The sequence below is a fragment of the Idiotropiscis lumnitzeri genome, chromosome 2 (assembly GCF_059441095.1).
Source record: "Idiotropiscis lumnitzeri isolate Australia: NSW breed Sydney's pygmy pipehorse chromosome 2, RoL_Ilum_1.0, whole genome shotgun sequence".
Classification (NCBI taxonomy): domain Eukaryota; kingdom Metazoa; phylum Chordata; class Actinopteri; order Syngnathiformes; family Syngnathidae; genus Idiotropiscis; species Idiotropiscis lumnitzeri.
The window spans coordinates 4,696,900-4,716,706 of NC_142392.1; the positions used below are offsets into that span (position 1 = coordinate 4,696,900).

Consider the following 19,807-nt stretch of genomic DNA (forward strand, 5'->3'; position numbering starts at 1 on the left):
AATTGCCTTCCAGTTGGAATGTGTTAGTTAAGGACCATAACGCGAGATAACGTTGCAATGTGGCCCTCTGGTGGCTCTATGGCGCAATTGCGTCCAGTTTGTTGTAATATTAAAATAATTGTTTGGTTACGCGTTGACACACCACTGAGGTGTCGCGGAGTGACGTCACTAGTGTGAGACCGAGTTACAGTTGTACGGCACACTTTTACGAACAGATTAAAGTCTGTTACCCGTTTGGGTTACAACAGAAAGTGTGTCCTCAATGTGAATGAGAAACAAATTTAAACATGGGTGAGAGAGAGTTTGAGTGTTTAGGTATAGAACCAGTGCAGATGTTTGCATAACATTCAGTACCGTTATTATTATTATATTTATTTCATATGTATACAAACTGACGTGTCGCGGAGTGACGTCACTAGTGTGAGACCGAGTCACAGTTGCACGGCACGCGTTTACGAACAGATTAAAGTCTGTAACCCGGTTGGGTGACAACAGAAAGTGTGTCCTCAATTTGAATGAGAAACAAACTTAAACACAATCGGCAGCAATTGTGTTAAATGCACCGCTGATTCAAAGTAGTTCAGGAATTGCCTTCAAGTGCGAATGTGTTAGTTAAGGACCACAACACTAGATAACATTGCAATGTTGCCCTCTGGTGGCTCTAAGGCGCAACTGCGTCCAGTTAGCGGCGATTGACGTGTTAAATGCAGCCCGGATTCAAACTAGTTCACGAATAGCCTTCCAGTGCGAATGTGTTAGTTAAGGACCACAACACTAGATAACATTGCAATGTTGCCCTCTGGTGGCTCTATGGCGCAACTGCGTCCAGTTGGCGGTAATTGACGTGTAAAATGCAACTCTGTTCAAACCAGTTCAGGAATTGCCTTCCAGTAGGAAATAATGTGTTACTTTAGGACCACAACGCGCGATAACGTTGCAATGTTGCCCTTTGGTGGCTCTAAGGCGCAACTGCGTCCAGTTAGCGGCGATTGACGTGTTAAATGCAGCCCGGATTCAAACTAGTTCACGAATAGCCTTCCAGTGCGAATGTGTTAGTTAAGGACCACAACACTAGATAACGTTGCAATGTTGCCCTCTTGTGGTTCTTTGGCGCAACTGTGTCCAGTTGACGGGTTAAATACTGCCCAAATATTGCACTTTTGATATATAGTCACGTGGTTAGTGGTTGTAATTATCCGAGCCATACTCATACATCAATTCAATCAATAACTTCATAATTACATCAAGTTCGGTCGCGTGGCCGCGTCACTACTTCCAACATTTATTTAATGACAGTGGATGTGGTGTAGCTAATGGGGAGGCCACGAGTGACGTCATTGACGTCACAGCCAATTAGGAAGTGGTTACAAGAGCAGGAAGTCGTTTTTACCAGTTGAGCCACCTCACCTGCAAAATAATGTAATAAAAGATTTTTTGTATCAGTGTTTATGTGAAGTACGTTGACATTTGAACACATAATGAGTTTCATGTACATTTTTGATATCCACTATAACGAAAAAAATAGTAGCGTTATTTGTATACGTTAATAGTACCGCCGACCAACAGGTGGCGGTAGAGAGTCGCCGCAGCAGCGCTTCCCTTGTAGACGAAGAACACCGTTGATTTTCACAGGTGTTATTTGTAATGGCGAAGGTAGGATTCAACATTTCCCTCCGCATTATTCTTTATTTTATCGTTGTATATGGATTATTATCCATTTACAAACGTGTTTTTGACCAATATGATTTAATTTATGAGGTGTGGCTGGAAATATTACGGTGAGTGTTGAACTTGAGCGACAAGGCCAATTAAATGAGAAAAAAACTAGCGGTAAGATGTCTTTTGAAAATAAAAATAGCCTCAGTTCCTCTAACATCACTTTCATTATTGTTCGAATTGTTCTGAAATGGTTCAAGTGGCGCAATCAAGTGGAGATTGGCACTTGTGAATAAACTGTTCCTGTTGCCATGGCAACGGGTTTTGAATGAGACTCAACAGGAGGCACTTCCCTGTCCAACAGCAAACACATTATTGCATTAAAAAAAGACACCAATACGAAGCATTCTTTTGTTTTTGAAGGTGCATTCTTTCGAGGACTGTAAGTTCCGGACATGATGAACTGCCATGTTGACATCAGAGGTTGTCCAATGCTTACTGATGCTCCTCATAAGGAGCCCTTCAGGTGAGTGGCAGCTGCTGTCATAGCAACCAATGGAGGGTAGATGGAAGATGACATTTCAATCCAGGCTAAAGGTTTTCTTCAAGCACTTCTCTGTAGTACATTTTCATTTGTATTCGGAATGCACAGTGAGGTCATTGTGAAGAGCTCCCATCATGAGAATCAAACTACTTCTGAAAGACATGTTGACCTCAGCCAAGGCCCTACAATCCTAATTTTAGGGCATTATTCACTGCTATATTTCCCCCCTGAAATATCATTAATTATGAGAAATTGTTTGTTGAAATTGATGTTTTTATATTTTCCAAAGAGTTGGACTGTAGTTGACCCTCGTCACCACTAGATTGCGCAACTAAACTCCATTTGTGTTTTTATCCACTTGTGTGTTGGAATTCATGTTGAAAAGAGTGGGATATATTGTCGTGTATTTTTGTCCCCAACTCTTGCTAGCGTCACAATGAGCAGCCATATTTGTCCCCTCACAGGTTTGTGACTCACTTGCGTCACGTCTCTCGCGAAAGCCGCCGGGGAGCCCTCGCTGGGGAGTGATGACGCACCCCAAGCGGTGACCACAGGTAGGTGGTGTTAATAATTCATGAGCATTGTGGAAGGGGAAGAGGAAGGAAAGAGGGTGTCTCGCTCACACTTTGGGATCAGCCAATCATATGGCAGCTCATCATACTCTTTCAGTGAGTCAATCTGGAGGAGGGGGATATGTTTAACTGGTGAGCTTTTTTCCCCTTGATTTATTATTTTTCATTTTTTCCCTAATAAAATTTAATAAAGAAAAAATAATATATATCTATATCTATCTATATATACATATATATTAGTATATCAAGTTGACCCTCAGTAATGAAATGAATGCAGCTAGTGTACAGGAAAACAGATTAGAGGCGTGTGATCGTCCTGAGAAGATAAAAAAAGGATTCGTACAACTTCCTGTTCACGTCTTTGTTTACAGTCATGTGCTCCTGTTGACTCCGCTTGCTGCGTGGAGTCAAATGAAACCAGGCGCTTCCTTCCTAACGTCACTTTATTTTTAGGGGACAGAAAGTGGCGGGCGACGCCGAGGGCGGAATTAGGCGCTAATCTGGATGAGCGCAGCTCAGCGGGAACGCGGCAGGGATCGCTCGCACACTCTCCCAGCACACGGCGCAAGGATATCGACATATTTGCAACCCAGTAGTGAGTCCCAGGTATGTAACTTTGAAATTGTGCAACTTTCTTTTTTTATTTGAAGACATTGGGTTTACAAATGATTGTGTTTGAACTCTTTGATCCTGTTGAGCTATTCAAAATTAATGAACCGTGGGCAGTGTTTGTTATCTGGTTACCAGAGTCATGTTGCATGGACATACACACACACGGTAGTATGTCGAAAAGTTTGCCATGAGCATCATCCTGTCTAGTGTGTTTCTTTGCCAAAGTATGTTTGGAGAAAAGTGGGATCAATCCTGAATGATTTCCATGATACCATTTTAATGACACAATGTTGATTGTTGCTTCAGATTTTTGAACAAATGACCCACAATTTTATGCACTAACAAAATGTTTTTAACATGTTTTAACAAGACAAATAGTACTCTATTTATAGAAACATACAGCCTTAGCCACCAGGTGGCAGTATCGTGTACTTAGAGGTACTAGAGGTAACTAGTGTTAGTCATTTTTGGCAGAGGATAAAGAATATATCCTTATGTTGCTGCATTTTTCAAAAATATATCTTTAAGGGTTCTAACACATTTTGGCATTATAAGTTAGCAGATTTATTATTAGAATGTGGTTGTTTTAAATACACAATAATGATGTTACTTTGACTCATCTTTTAAATTGTAATTCCACCTCTAATAAGAATCAGAATAAATCACACACAGAGCGATAGAACTGGAATGGGTTCTTCTTTGGATCGTTTTCCCCACTTGGCAGAGGGTTCCGAAGGTCTTGAGGGTGGTGTTTTGCGTTCATGCGTGGAGGACACATGTGTCCTGCAGCTACACACACACACACACACACAGCAAATAAGCGTTTCTTTTGTGTCGTGTTGCAACACATCCGCTTGACGCTCAGTCGAGCTGACTCGTTGTGTTGCGCTGTAAACCTCTCTGGGTGTAAAATATGATTTCAACCCATTCTTTTATGATTGCTGTTACTGTGTGAGTAAAGGAATCTCATTTTCAGAGGAGAGCGGGAATTAATCACAATTGTGTCGCACACAAATGTATTTTTATCATATCAAGGGATGTCACGTTCGATTGCGCGCCTTCTTATTGCCAAAGAAAGCCAAGGCACTGAATTGTGATTCATAATATGAGTCATCCTCCACAGCGACTGTAGATAAGCTCTCACTTTTGACATTTTGCTTTATTGCACTTCACCGGCTCTTATTATGATATCAGCTCTTTGCGCGCACACTCGAGACTTTATAATGACTACATGTGAATTATTGGACCGCGCTGTATAATATGTGACACCCTTAAACAATTATGGACTTCATTCCTCATGTATTAATGCGGGTTATTCTCCTTTAACGACACATTTTGCTCCACTGAAGAATCCAGTTCACCTGTCAAAGACGGCGCATGCGCAGTCGGCACCGAGCGCGTCAAGTTAACGCGTGTTTTCATGTAGAATGCGGAAGTGGTGCTTAGCTACCATCGTAAACGTCATTTAGTCACCTTTTTAAATTGATTGTCGATCGATTATATAGTTCACTATTCATACGCAGGGTTTAGCGAGTTTTTATTTGATGTGTAGCGTTTAGTCAGAGTGTAAAATAAACAGCAATGAGCCTTAATCGATGTTTTATTTTGAAATAACAACCGGATGTCGCCATTGGAGGCGATGGAGGGAGTGAAACGGAAGACCCCCAGTCACGGAGAGCTGGTAGCTGGTGTGTAAAGCTGCAGAGATGCGCTACGTAGCAGAAACCAAACGGCAGTGGAACGGCAGCGAGGAAAGTAGCCATTAAAAGGATATACCCGTGTGAGATGCACCGAGGCCGTTTCCGCTGCGCATTTCGGAGCTAAAACCCGCGGCGCCAGTGGGGGGGCTCGGGTCGCGGCGGCGCATCGATCCAGGACTGACTCGGGAGGGGTCGCATCATGGGGAACGAGGCAAGCCTGGAAGGAGGAGGCGAAGGCCCGCTGCAGGGGCTACCCGAGGGGCTGGCACCCGACGGGGCCGGCGGCTTCGTTCGGGTCCCCGGCGGGACTCCGGTGGACCTGGCGGAGCTAAGCGAGGAGCAGCGGAAGCAGCTCGCCGCGGCGATGTCAAGGGCGCAGGGCAGGCAGCCTGGGGGTGCCGCGGCCGCACGAAGGCAGGGCTCAGTGTCACTATTTCTACCAATTGTCTTCTTTTTTTTTTATACACAATATCCACCCTCAGCGATGTGTTGTGGCTGAGCGGGACTCAGCTCACGCCCATTTTTTTTGTAATCCACCCAGACGTGATCTCATTATTAAAGCCAATTTTCGGGGCTAATCATCAGCATCCGTGCACACGAATGCATGAAAATGCCGATTCGGGACGAAATATATTAAGCTGACTGTGTGCGCTGTGCGCTGCATTTTTTTCCTACACGGATGCACACGCGTAAATATTTGCACAGGGCCGTTGAATAGGATACAATCCGGATTGTTTATGTCAGATGAAAGGAGGAGGAGACACACCTCCAGTATTTGTGCCAAATTGTCGAAGAGCCTGCTGGGTAACAAAAAAAAAAATTAAAAAAAGCAACCCGATGTTTTCCCTATTTGAACGACGTATCACGAACGACAACACAAAATAGTGCTTGTATTCACGTTAATGTTCCCAATTAGACTCTGATCTGAAGATAAATTTGCCCAGATTGGATTTTAATGGTGTGTGTGCCCAAAGAGTGGGAGGGGCTTGGAGTCTGCAAATGCCTAAAAATGCCTGATGCGATTTTCTTTTAATTGGCTCGCATTGAGAAATAAGTACGGTTGCAAGCAAAACGGGGATCGTCGAGGGTGCATCAATATTAATATGACTAAAAATAGAAACACAGTGTTAATGTCACTTCCCCCTCAGACTTCCCTCCTTTAAATTTAAGCGTACGTCTGGTGCTTCTGTCCAGGGTGCTGAAACGAACATAGTGGATTGTGCACTAGTATAACGATCTGATGATACTACACGGCGATAGTAATGTAGGCCGATATGTTGCATAATGAAGACCACAAACAATTTGCTCCTCACAGCGCACGGAAATTGGTTCCCTCTCGCCTCTGACGCCTCTTCATCTCCGTGATGTACACTCAGTGTCATTTGGCCATGTTCAGTTACTCGTTAGCGATAGCCCGCAGCTGCGACACGCTACAAATTCATGTTGAAATAGCTGATATCTCAATGTATATAATTATTAGAATATCATCACCATGCTAGACATGGATGATATACCATGATGATATCCCCCCCCCCTTTTTTAAAAAATTGTGAACAAACTTTTTGTCTCTTGCAGACCGTCGGAATCTGGTGTCCAGCAGCGATCCCAGCAGCCAGGGGCCTCCAGGGGCCCTGCAGGCCTTAGTAAGAGTCGCACGGTAGACGCTTTCAACCAGAGTCCGCCTGGCAGGCCCGCCACAGGGCGCAGTCCCTCGTCCCTCAATCTTTTTGAGTCCCGATTCAGGCAGGATCCCAAAGACTCTGAAAGCAAATCATCTGGCATGTTTGGCTCTAGCTTCCTCAGTGGGGCCAACCCCCTCAGTGCCATGTCATCCATGACGTCCTCCGTGTCCTCCTCCATATCCTCCATGGGCGACTCCGTCAACATTCCCAAGTTTGGGCTGTTTGGGGAAGAGGATGAGGGAGCTACGCCTGATCCCAGTCAGGGAGGAAAGCCACCTGGCAAGGCCCCTCAACAAGGATCAGGCCAGAAGGCGCCACAACAAGGGGGACCCCAAAAACAAGGTCAAGGCCCTTCTGGACAGGGGCCAAAACCCGGGCAAGGACAAGCAAGTCCAGGACCAAAATCAACTCAGGGACCTTCTGGACAGACTCCCAGGCAAGGCCAAGGGCAGCCAGGACAAGGGCCACCTGGGCAACAAGCACCTAGACCAGGTCAAGGACCACCAGGGCAGCAGGGACCCAAACAAGGTCAAGGCCCACCAGGGCAGCCTGGACCCAAACAAGGTCAAGGGCCACCAGGTCAGCAGGGACCCAGACAAGGTCAAGGCCCACCAGGTCAGCAGGGACCAAGACAAGGTCAAGGTCCACCTGGACAGCAGGGACCAAGACCAGGTCAAGGTCCATCTGGACAGCAGGGACCAAGACCAGGTCAAGGTCCATCTGGACAGCAGGGACCCAGACAAGCACAGGGCCCACCAGGACAACAGGCACCTAGAATGGGTCAAGAACCACCCGGTCAAGGTGCTAAACAGACACAAAGTGGTCCCCCGCAGCAAAAAGAACCGGGCAAGCCTGGATCTAAACAGCAAGGACCACCAGGGCCTGGAGCTCACCCTGGGGATGCTTCTAAGAGTCAACAGGGTTCTACGAAGCCCGCGGGAGGACTCTGTCCTCTGTGTAAGACCACCCAGTTGAATACTGGATCAAAGGACCCACCAAATTACAGTCAGTGCACTGAGTGTAAGAACCAAGTCTGCAGCCTTTGTGGATTCAGCCCCCCGGACTCAGCAGTAAGATTTCTGTTATATATTTTTGTATTGTTATAGTAGACATACACTATGCATCTTCTAACTAAAGCCTTTCTCTTATGTCATTTAGGGTAAAGAATGGTTGTGTCTGAACTGCCAGATGCAGCGAGCAATGGGGGGTATGGACCCCCCAGGTATGACTAAGCCCAAACAAGGCTCGGGCCCTCCCTCGCCACAGAGACAGGCTTCAGGAAAGCCTGGCAAGCTGCTCATCAAGCAGCAAAGCACCTCAGACCAGGGCTTGACGCCTCCTACCACTCCAAGGCAGAAATCCCCAGGTGCAAGCTCTCCAGGACCACTTTCACCGGGCTCCTCATTGGGAGGCTCACCCAAGATTGATCCCAAGACCGGCCGGCCCATTCAACAGAAAGCCAGCCCCCAGCAATCACCGGCTAAGGCCAAGCAGGAGTCTAGCTTCTTTGGTGGATTGGGAGGCATCAGTTTCGGAGGTTTGACTGATTCGGTCAAGCCGGCCGCTGCTTCCTCACAAGCTACTGAGACCGTCACTGGAAAACTGTTTGGTGGTTTCGGTGGCTTGATGGACTCGTCCAAGCCTCCAGCGCAGGCAGCTCCAAAGCAGGAGGAGTCCGTCACCGGGAAGCTGTTTGGAGGTTTCGGTGGATTATCAGAAGCGGCAAAACCTCCCGCCACCGCCTCGCAGATGTTCAGCTTCGGCTCGTCGCTCCTGAACTCGGCCACCAGTCTCGTCACCGGTGAGGAAGAAAAACCATCCAATTCCCCACCTGTGTCTCCGCCGGACTCCCCAGCCGACTCTGGACCCGGTTCTGGCCCTGGCTCCCCACCTGACTCTCCTTTCTCTGCTCCGGGCTCTCCCCCTGATTCGGATTCTGCTCCTGATACTCCACCGGCCAAATCCAGAAAACCATCAAAGATCAAATCAAGAGAACCCAGCTTGGACTTAGCATCCAAAACTAAGGAAAGCTGCCCTCTCTGCAAGGCGGAGCTGAACGTGGGGACATCAGAAGCGCCCAACTACAGCCTCTGCACCGGGTGTAAGAAGAGCGTGTGCAATCTGTGTGGATTCAACCCCACTCCGCACTTAGGAGAGGTAACGCACACACGCACACACGAACGTAACCACAGAGGGGAGAGTGAGGCTGTAAGACAAAGGAGCTTGTTTAAATAGTCATCCCGCCATCAAGGAGCACTCGAAGCGCTTGACCCCTGACCCGAGCACAAATAATGCGTCTGTGTGTGTGTCGTACACAACTTTCGTAGTATTTTTATGCAGTGAGCGGATGGCGACACGGAAACCAAACGCCTTTGACCCGCTTCTGTTGTGACACCACATTGTGTGTCGGCTCGCTAAGACCAGATGGAAGACCATGGCGGAGCATCAGTATGTTGAGGGAACGCAGGCCAAAAAGGGTTTTCGCTTGAGTGGTTTTTGCAGCACGCAGTCCAAAAACATACTGACGTTGGCTCGTTTGCTGCATAGCAATCGGTCTCATTGTCAAGAGCGAGGGTGTCCATCAAGGGCTGCATACTGATGATTAGAAAGACGCAGGGCCATTTTGATATCCTTCACCTTTTATTTAGTTACGAGTATTTCAAGAAAATTATAGCCAACATGTTAGTAGGGCTGCAGGTATTGGATATTCGAATATATCGAGGAATCGACTATTTGAATAAAAATAAAAAAAATATATATATTTGTTTGTCACACGCATTTAATACCATTGACGGATAAAGACGTCAAAGATTCATTTTTTTTTTACTGGCAGTGAATGAGTTACATTTTTTTTTTTTAACTGAAGTTTTAGACTGTGCATAGTAGCAAACTGATTTTGCCGGGCTAGACCAGCTCATTTGAGAAAGCCAGGTTTCTTAAAAAAAAAAAAAAAAAAGATTAGTAGGAACTGCAACTGTTTCAGGTTGTCACTAAAATTGTGAAGAGTAATTTTCACCTATTGATAAGGAGACCGACGGCTCTTGACAGGCAACCGCTTAGTGGCTTGCTGCTAGCCGCTTACGCAAATTTGAACCTCAGCTTGAAACCATGACGGTGTTGTTTGTCAACAATCCTGAGCGCACATGCATACGTCTTTGTTAATTGGAGGGAGATTTGGATGGCCCGTTTGTAATCTCCTGAGTATTCCTGAGAGCCTTCAGATGGAGCAAGCATAACTAAACTGGGAATGACCTCACGGGAAATCAACCCGCTCATTCTCACCCCTCCATTAGCTTTATTGAAACTCAACGCATCAAGGTGTCCACGTTTTGATTGAGTCAGCATTAATTCTCAGTAAAAAACTCAGGTTTCCTTTCCGTTTAGCGCCGGGCTTTATTTGCAAATGAGGAGCCGAACGATGCGATCAGTCATCTGAACACCGGCGCGGCGGAGGGAAGCATTTGCGTGGCAGGAACGTGTGACGCCGCTTCACTCCCATCTAGGCCGCCGCGTTCCTGCTCCAGATGAGTCACAAAGAAGCGACGCCGCACATGTTCTAATACGTGAAATGCACACACGAATGCACCTGAGTAACGCTCGGCGTCTTAGCGAAACAACGAAGGGGGTCCTCGTACGAGCCACGTGGGCAGCTACCGGCTTTAATCCCGGTTTCCTAAAGGGATTTAAAGGCCAACGGGAATCCTGTTATTTCTATGGAGGCTTGATCCTCCCGTCAGGTGCGTGTAATCCCCAGCAATACCCGTTGCGGAAAAAGAACGTAAAAAAAACAATCTTTTCTTTTTCTATTTGATCTTTTTTTTTTTTTCTCGTTGTAAGGTTGTCCCGCATCTGCCACCGTCCTCACACCCTTCCCCCCTCTTTCCTCACCCACTGCCTCACAGCGCTCCCCTCACGTGCCCTGGAGGCCCGCGTGTATAAAAATAGTCGGCGGCCACAAAAGCGTGCTAGATGAGCGATAGTGGGTCAGCTCGCCTTTTAAAAACACATACACGTCCCTTTATGCGAACGTGAGATGACGGGATTTATCTTTATTTATGATATATTCCGAACGGTAAATGTATTTCGCTGTAAGAACCTTTGGTGCTAGTGAGGCAGAAGGTGTGTGCTTTTGTGAAATACGCACCCACATTTTGGCACTGGTCACTTTTCGTTAGCACAGCCTGTTGTGTTTACATCCTCGCTCCCCCTCAATGCACTTAGCCGCCGTGGCAGCGATCCCAGAGTGGAAACAGTAAGTTTGTTGCGTGGACGGACTGTCTGGCACACCATCCGACGAAAACCTGCAGCGGCCGGAACAAAAAAAAGAAACCAACACTGATATCGACAGAACTCTTTGCTAATACATGAAATTCATGTAAACAACTGAGATACAAACAAATTAATTAATTTTTTGTTTTTTTGTTACGACAACACAACTTTCCATAATATAACCAACTTAAAAAAATCTTTACACAGTATTCTGATTAATATTGCGTTTGTAGAATATGAATTAATTTCTTCTCCATCTCAAGGGGGCGGCCATTTTGCCACTTGACAGACATCACAGTTGGTCAGGTAACGACGGTAATGACTAAACTCAGAAAGCATTTTTTTTTTCCAATTTATTTAGAGCTTTAGCCAAATAGCCGTCCTCTATTTTTGCCTCTGCTCATGTCGTAAGGCCGAATTTCTGGACCAGGAGATATAATTTGCTGAATAGCACACTGGCAAACGATGTAAGAAATTATTTAGCGGCATTGGCTTCTCACTTTTGAATAGATTTTCAAATCGGCAGGCGGAGGCGCGCAGGAGCTGCGATCAGCGACGACAGATAGGATGCTAATGTGGTGTGGAGGAGTGGAGAGGATAAAAACGAGAAGGGGGGAAATCGCAGGGTGTCAGAAAGGATATGGGTGGCGGCGGCGTTTTTTTGCCTTGCTTCAGCAGCGCGCACCGCAACCATCTGACTCGTGACTCCAGAAGCCTGTGAGTCACGTCGACGGCACCTTTGGGCGGCGCGAGCTGCGACATCCGCTCAGGCGCGAATGGGAGAAAGATCTCGGGAGGGCCTCATTACGCGGCGTCAAAAGCCATTAGATTCTCCTGATCAACCTCTATGAACAGATTATGCTAATAACGTGTCGATCTCAGTGCTTGTAAAGCACACCCCTTTTATCGTCTCTTTTACACAACGTACACGTTGGACTTCCATTAATTACATTAGCCCCCGTGTCATGTCTATAAATTTGCTGCATTTATCAGCGTTAAGATCTTTTTTGGCCCGTGCCATTTCATTCTCCAGCAGCCACTCATTAACGAGGTTTCAGACCCTAATTTTCGTTAAATTGAGTCCTGACATGCTGCAGTGAGGACGCAGTAAACATTACATGGGTGATGCTAAGGGGTGAGCTGCTCGATGGTGTAAAATTTTATGGTCCCCGCTTGGTTCTGAACCGTGAGGCCATCGATAAACATTGCGATGTCGGCCTCGTGGAGGCATCCCAATTTTTCTATTAAGCCTTCCAATTAACTCATTTGATCCCAGTATTTTTCACTAGAGGAAACCCCTCAATTCGTGCGATTTTCTGGATTCTGACTGATTTTGCAAGGCCAACAGACTATTGTGTTATAACGCTATAAAAACACGGAGCTATGATGCAATAAAAAAAAGGCTAAGACGTATAAATACGTCTTTGGGAGGTGGAGACTACGTTTTTGAAAACGTACATGTATGTCTTACGGATTGAATGAGTTTTGATGATAAATAAAAAAATGTCCGCCCATTTCCTTCTTTTTCTCACCTTTCTTTATCCGTCAGTCACATCCTCCCTAAAATCTTCACCTTGCCTCTCTCTCGGCGCCGGCCTCTGTCTAAATTTAGACAGGTAAAACCCACACTGGCTCCTTCGTCTTGATCAACACGCTGCATCGACCTTCACCGCACTGTTTTAGTTAATTCAGTCTCGCAAAACCGGGGCTGATCCTGGCATATAGAATGACTCGTCACGCTTCTTCTCGGAGCGTGTGTCATCGCTGTCGTCACGAGCTCCCGCGGGTGCTCTGGTCAATCGCTGCGCACGTGCGATGCTGGAAAATGTCTTTGTAGGTTCAAAGAGAGTGACTTTTCTTCATCCTTGCCGTGATGGAGGAAGCGGCAGAAGAGTTGCGTTTTAATCATTTTCTCGAGTGTTGCATGGAAGCGTGCACTTGAGTCACATGCAGCCTCAAATAAAAGTCTGGAAGATGTTAAGTGATTTGGGCCTGGTATGCTTGAAGGCATATCACGACGCTGCTCTGGCACGGAGCTCCTTATGTTTTATCGTGGACACAATCTTGAACAAGGAGGTTGTTTAAAGTTTGATTTTGTTATATATGTAACTAACGTTTACATTTTTTTGTCATTTTCATTTCAGAGCGAATGGCTTTGCCTCAACTGTCAGAGGAAAAGAGCCGGTCAGCTGGACGATACGGCTCCCCCGAAGAAGCTAGCCCCTGCTCCCGCTCCCTCCTCCACCCCCGCCCCTGCTGCTGTAGATAGCAAACCCACTGTCGTAGAATCAGCAGCAGCAGACCAAACCCCGCCCGACCCCGAGCCCAAGGTAGCGGCCACACCTGCACCGACATCACACGACCATCACCGTGCTGTCGGCGCTTCCGATCAATCGCAGACAGCCGAGCTCATGTCTGAGCCTGTCATTCATTCTCAAGACATCTCTGAAAGTGCAGCTTCCAATGTAGCTGAAATTCAAGAGCAGGAGCAAGAAAGCCCTGTCGAAATAGCGCAGGAAATCCCAGCAAATGATCAGCTGCAGCAGACTAGCTCAAATGATACAAATTCAGAGATGGTGCCGCCTGGAGATGAGCATCAAGCACAAAATGATATCGTCAGTGAAGCAACTGAGGAAAAGCCTTTACAAGAAGTAGTCGAGAACCTCTCTGAGGTTCGGTTGCCTGATACAGGTTTTGATGAGATGCCCGTCGAGGTTGAAAAAGATAAAAATCGCACCGTTACCGAGAGCATCGCCGCCTTGACGGAGAGCAAAATTTTTTCACCACAGCCTGAACTTGCCTCGGTCACACCAGAAGTCACTCCTCAATTAGATTCAGCGGCATCATCCCCCGTGACAAAAGAACTACGGAGTGAACTCGTTGATTCAACAGAGGCTCCAACTCAGACTTTCACGGAAACAGAAGACAGTACTTTGAACACAAATAACACTCCAGACTCTGAGGCTGTAAGTTTAATAACCGAACCAATAGCAGAGGCGTGTACAAACACCGAGGATGTTCAAGTCATTGAAAATGTAGCACTATTATCTGAAATTGAGGGCTCTAAACATGACAAGATGCAGGATAACATAGAGTCAGATGCGTCAAAATGCGTCGAACCACCTGCGATGTCAGTTGCTAATCAACCTGACTCAACTCTTGAGCAGAAAAGTCAGGCTGATGGATTAGAACACCAAAAAGCACAAGAAACTAGTAGTCCGTTCGAACCTGAAACAAAGTCACTTCCTCTTCCTTCCAATGACACATCTGTTGAAAAAGCGTCGGCCTTAGACAAAACTGCTGATCAGGAAGTATCTGTTAAAGGTAGCGAGGAAAATTCAGCTGAGCTAGAAACACAAAAAGACACCTTTGAGGTGATGAGTGTCAAACAACAAACTACTGAAAACAAGGAGTTGGATGTTGAGAAAAAGTGTGATGGTGCCGGCTTTGAAGAGGGCATACTTCTTGAAAATAGAATTTCTGACGTGAACGCTGTCACGAAGAATCTCGTTGAAGAACAGGAAAGTCAGGAAGCTAAAGAGCAGAAACCTCTTAGTGAGATGGAACATTCTGTTATTGAAACAGAACAAATTTGTGCAGTCGATAAAAAAGAATTGGAAAGTGCAGGAAAGACTCTCGGTGATGGCCATAGTGTAGTAATGCTTAAACAGGCAGACTCAGGAACAAATGATAAGCCACCTCCTGTTCACGAGAGCCGTGTTCAAACTGCCTCGTCCCCTGAGATTCCAACAGAGACAGAAAAAGCTCTCGCTAAATCTGAGAGTGTCATGCCAAAAGAGGAGCCGCAGCCACCTACAGATATTTTGTCTAAAAAAGATGAATCTGACAAAACGGTGGTTCCAAATTCTGATGAGCAAGGAAAGGTCAAAACCGAAGAGCCCTTTCAAAATCAGACACAAGTCAGCGATAAAACCCTCACTGATAACACAAAATCGTGTTCTCGTTTAACGCGCGGTCAGGAGCAGCCGCTCGACAATCGCAATGACGAAAAAGACTCCAACAGTGAGAAAGAGGCAAAGAAAAATGTTGTTGGATCAGTACCTGACACAGGCAACATCCAGGAATCTATTTTCATATCAGAAGTGAGCATAGTTAGTGCCGACGATGGCACAGCTGAGTTTGATGCAGGGAGGAAAAGCTCGTCAGAGAACAACACGCAGTCAAATTGTGAAAATGCCAACCTGTCCATATTAGCGGCGTCACCTCCCGTAGCCGAACCCCAAATCCCAGGTTCTGTAGTTTGTGAGCCGACGGCAGATATAAATGAAGACGCTAGTTCGATGGAGAAAACGGAGGCCGCACCAGAGCCTCAGGGCGAGAAGTGTGATGAAGATACAAAGCCTGAGGTGACCGGAGTGTTTAGCTTAATGGACAGACTAGTCGTTCTGTGTGGTAGTTTTATATCGTAGAAAACATTAGACACAAGATACATGTTGAAGTTCAGATTTTATTTTATTATTGTGTATAATGTATTAATTTAATTACATTAATATCTGAATTCAATCCAACAGGTGGAAAAGTTGGAGACCCTGAAAGAGCCTGGCGACCGAGAAAGTGCCCCCAAGGAGTGCAGTCCTACCAGCCCGTCGGACTTGGCCAAGCTGGAAAGCACAGTCTTGCCCATTCTCGAGGCGCAAGCGAAGGATGATGAAGAGAAACAGACGGACACACTAAAGGCCAGACGTAAACTCGAGGTGCTTCCCCTTTCTCCCGACTCGCCCTGCTCGGACGACGACAGAGATGTGAACAAAAGTAATACGAAAAAAAAGCTACTGGTGCCTCTAGACATCAGGGGTGATTCAATGGAAGATAGCAGTGAAAGCTTTGGAAAAGAAAGCCCAATGTCAGGGGACGACGAGGAATTTATCCGCAAACAAATCATAGAAATGAGTGAAAATGAGGACGCCTCGCCATCCGATGAGGAAAACCTAATTCGGCAAAAGATCAGGCAAGATGAAAGGAAAAGAATGGAACAGAAGAAAACAGAACCTGTTGACAGGAGCACGTCAGGAAAAGCCAAGCGGTTATCCAAGAAGAACTCAATAAGTCCCAATGATGAAGAAGAGAAAGAGCTACAAAGCGCTTTGGAGAAAGCTCAGGTCGTCAAAGTTGATCCACCGGAGCTCAAAGAAGATGGTCGTCAAAGCTGTATTGCCGTTCGCAAATTTCAAACCATGGAGCTGAATACAACCAGCAGCCCTGTGTGTGTGACTCAAGTCGACATAGAGCCTGAGACGGAATGTTTGACTGATTCACCCGATGATCGTTCGAAAGGGGAAGGGTCATCTAGTCTTCACGCATCCAGCTTTACACCTGGCACATCACCGACATCACTGTCCTCGCTGGATGAAGACAGTGACAGTAGTCCCAGCCATGTTCGCTCCAGTGAGAGCAAGCAGCACAGGAAACCCAAACACAGACAACCTGGACAAATGCTGCCGACTATTGAAGACTCTTCTGAGGAGGAAGAATTGCGGGAAGAAGAGGAACTACTCAGAGAGCAGGAAAAACAGCGCGGAGCTGGTAAAAAATCAAAGCGAGACAAAGAAGAGGTTCGAGGCCAGCGGAGACGGGACCGTTCAATGACGCCCCCAAGCAACCTTTCACCTATCGAAGACGCCTCACCGACAGAAGAACTGAGGCAGGAGGCAGAAATGGAAGAGATCAGACGATCATCTTGCTCTGATTTCTCCCCAAGCATCGATTCGGACCCTGAAGGGTTCGAAATCCACGCTGCAAAGATCGCAGCAGTGCAGAAAGCATATCACTTGCCCATATCGGTGTCTCCAGCAGAAGATAAAAACATTGACAAATCACAGAAAAAAACTCTCAGATCTGCTGATGAAGCTTATGAGGAGATAATACTGAGGGCTAAGTCTCCGACAGTTGAAAATGTTGACTTTCATCCAGGAAAGGAGGCTCTTTACGGAGGTATGCTTATTGAAGATTACGCTTATGCATCTGTCATGGATAATTCAACAGATGATCTGGGAGAGACAGAAAAGATCAGTGTTCCTACCCAGCCTAAGAAACTGAGATCACCAGATGAAGTTTATGAGGACATGATCAAGAAAAGAAAGGAATTTATGAAACTTGAACAGGAATACCAAAACATGCAACCGAAAAATGAAAGTACAAACCCAGAAATTGTGTTACAGCCCGCTGAGAATACCCTTTCCGAAGTCACTGGAGTGACTTTGGGAAAAGATGGAAAACCACTGTTAGATGCTGAAAGTGCATATGAAGAGCTCATAAAAAAGGTCTTGACTCCTGGAGCAAGTCCTACTTTGCAAGACCCTGAAGTGGAAACCACTTCATCTAGAAGGGCTCTCTACCCAATCCCAGACTTAAAAGTCACACAGTGTTCCTCAGGAGAATTGTCCTCTGACGAAGAAAGTATCATTAAATGGGAGGAGGAAACGGTCAAATCAACATCAGCTGTCGAAACCACATCTTCTCCATCATCTGCATCCGACCAGCAACCGCACACCCCTGTCCCAGCATCCCAGTCTGACATCGTAGACCTATCAAGTGCAATTCCATTGACATCTGCTCCCGTAACTGTAAGCTTCACTATCTTGCCTACTGTCCCACAGTATGCGCATGGTACTCCAAGCATCGTTTCAACTGCTCCACCGATCCCCCCTAAGCCAAATGTCTTGCGCAGGGCAAATTCTCAGGAAAAAGCAGATGCACCTGTTGAACCACCATTGCCTCCCCCTTCCCCTCAAAAACCGACAGTCTTTCCCAGAAAACCTCCAGTTCCACTCCCACCTCAAGCTTCAATTGCGCCAGTCAGGCCAGAGACAGTGACCACTTCACTTTCTAAACACTCAATAACGCCAACATACAAACCCCATGTTCCGCCTCCTGTCCCACCCAAGCCCTGCATTCCTGCTGGCATCAGCGAAACCCACAGACAAGGTCAAAGTACCAAACCACCTATTGCACCGAAACCTTGTTCGCAGCCATCCTCCCCGGCTCATGCCTCGCATCCAACAAGACCCACTGTACTTCCCACAGGGTCCACTGAAATAGCTTTGAACCTTAGTCCCTCATCTGAGAGCAAGCCCTTTCAACCCTCGCCAAAATCTCCTTCTTCTCCAAGATATGCAAGAAACCTCCGTGATACGTACGTGGTCATCACACTCCCTTCTCAGCCAAGCTCTCCTGTTGACAGTCTCTCAACTCAAGCCCCCTCCGACACTGGCCCAGCATCTACTGCCCAACAATCTCAGCCCCAGAGTTCTCACCAAACACAGGCTCACCCACAGTCATATCAGCAGTCAACACCACCTCATACAACTAGGGTGCCTCTGGCTTATACCCGAGTGACAGAATCCATTGAGAATCAGGAGATTTGCGGCCCAGAAAAACACGTTTCAAGTTCTTGTCACATCATCGAGGCCGTATCAGCCTCTGCACAGCCTCCCGTGGTCATGCCGAACCTAATCTCTCAAGTAGTTACCACAGAGGTCCAAAGAACCACCGTCTCAGTTGTTCATGAACGGACTCCACCGCCTTTACCAACTCCGAGGGCAACAGGAATCCCAATCTCATTGGAGAAACCAAAGACCCAAATGCCTGTACACAATGGACAGGTGGTCCTGCCTTGTGAGGTGGTGGATCTGAGGACGGTGAAGGCGGACGCAGCGTCACACATAAATGGAGTGGATCTGTCTGCTGGACCGGACTCCAGAAGTCCTTCTTTAGTAACTGATGTCAGTCGCCAAAACAGCGCGGTACAGTCACCTGTCGTAAACCTTAGTTCTGAATCCTCCACCTTCTCGATCATGACTGACAGCATCACCATTGTGACATGTTCTGCCACAATCCAGAGGTGTGATAGTTTAGAAACCTCTCAAGCATCTTCAATCCCCCTCCAGCTAACGAAGAATAAAGCATTTGAACCGGTTTCTCAAATTGTGTACCGGTCGGTGGATTCTCAGCCTCCCACTCACTCTGGTGAGATCCCCATAAATCTCACAGTTGGGGCGAGCACAGGCGGTGGAATGTTCCAAACGCCCCCTGTAACCATGGCACCCAGTACCATCGCCAGTTGCGTCGCTAACGGATTAACGACAAGCACCACATCTGTGGCAGGAGCGGTTGACCTGAGCACAACCAAACCATTCAATACTCTGGTATCCATGGACGCCATTTCGGCGGAGGTCGTCACGGCTGTCATCACGGAGGATGACAGCAAGCCCGTAGATCTGACTGCTGGGAAAAGAGCCGTGTGCTGCGATGTTGTTTACAAACTCCCGTTTGCAGGAAGCTGCACTTCACAGCAGCCCGCCACCCCTCTGCCTGAAGACCGTTTTGGATATCGCGATGACCATTACCAGTACGACCGCTCGTCGTATGGCATGAGGGGGTTTGGCGGAATCAAACCCTCAATGTCGGACACCAACCTGGCGGAAGCCGGCCTGTTTTTTTACAAGAGTAAGAACAGTTATAATTTCAGTGGCACCACAGATGGTGCCGTCGATCTTTCGTCTGCAAAGATTTCTGATGCAGGTCAGTGGAGTGACATTGCAGACCTGTCACTTAAATGTCATTTTGAACTGCTGCCCCTCATCCATGGCTAGCATGATTTTTCTTTTTTGATTTTTCTTTTTTTTTTTCACTTTTTTGTTTTTTTCCCCCTTTTTTCCTTCTGTTGTGATTTTTGTGCCTGCATGCCGAATGTTTTGTTTATGCTTTGGATTTTTTTCCCCTTTTTCCATCACTCTATTATTTGGGTAAGGA

At 46.7% G+C, this 19,807-nt stretch overlaps 1 protein-coding gene across 4 annotated transcripts in view; it reads left to right on the forward strand.

Annotated features, from left to right (window-relative positions):
• Positions 1–5,044: 5,044 nt before the first annotated feature.
• pcloa (piccolo presynaptic cytomatrix protein a) overlaps positions 5,045–19,807 on the forward strand; it is a 32,319-nt gene continuing 17,556 nt past the window's right edge. For 3 of the 4 annotated variants that reach the window (XM_088282652.1, XM_088282661.1, XM_088282669.1), the window contains exons 1-5: positions 5,045–5,498; positions 6,660–7,836; positions 7,925–8,923; positions 13,180–13,365; positions 15,568–19,576. In XM_088282652.1, coding sequence (XP_088138778.1) covers positions 5,284–5,498; positions 6,660–7,836; positions 7,925–8,923; positions 13,180–13,365; positions 15,568–19,576 — 6,586 coding nt within the window. In that variant the 5' untranslated portion in view covers positions 5,045–5,283. Of the gene's footprint in view, positions 5,499–6,659; positions 7,837–7,924; positions 8,924–13,179; positions 15,403–15,567; positions 19,577–19,807 lie in introns of all 4 variants that reach the window. The other variant, XM_088282678.1, reaches the window with a different exon arrangement.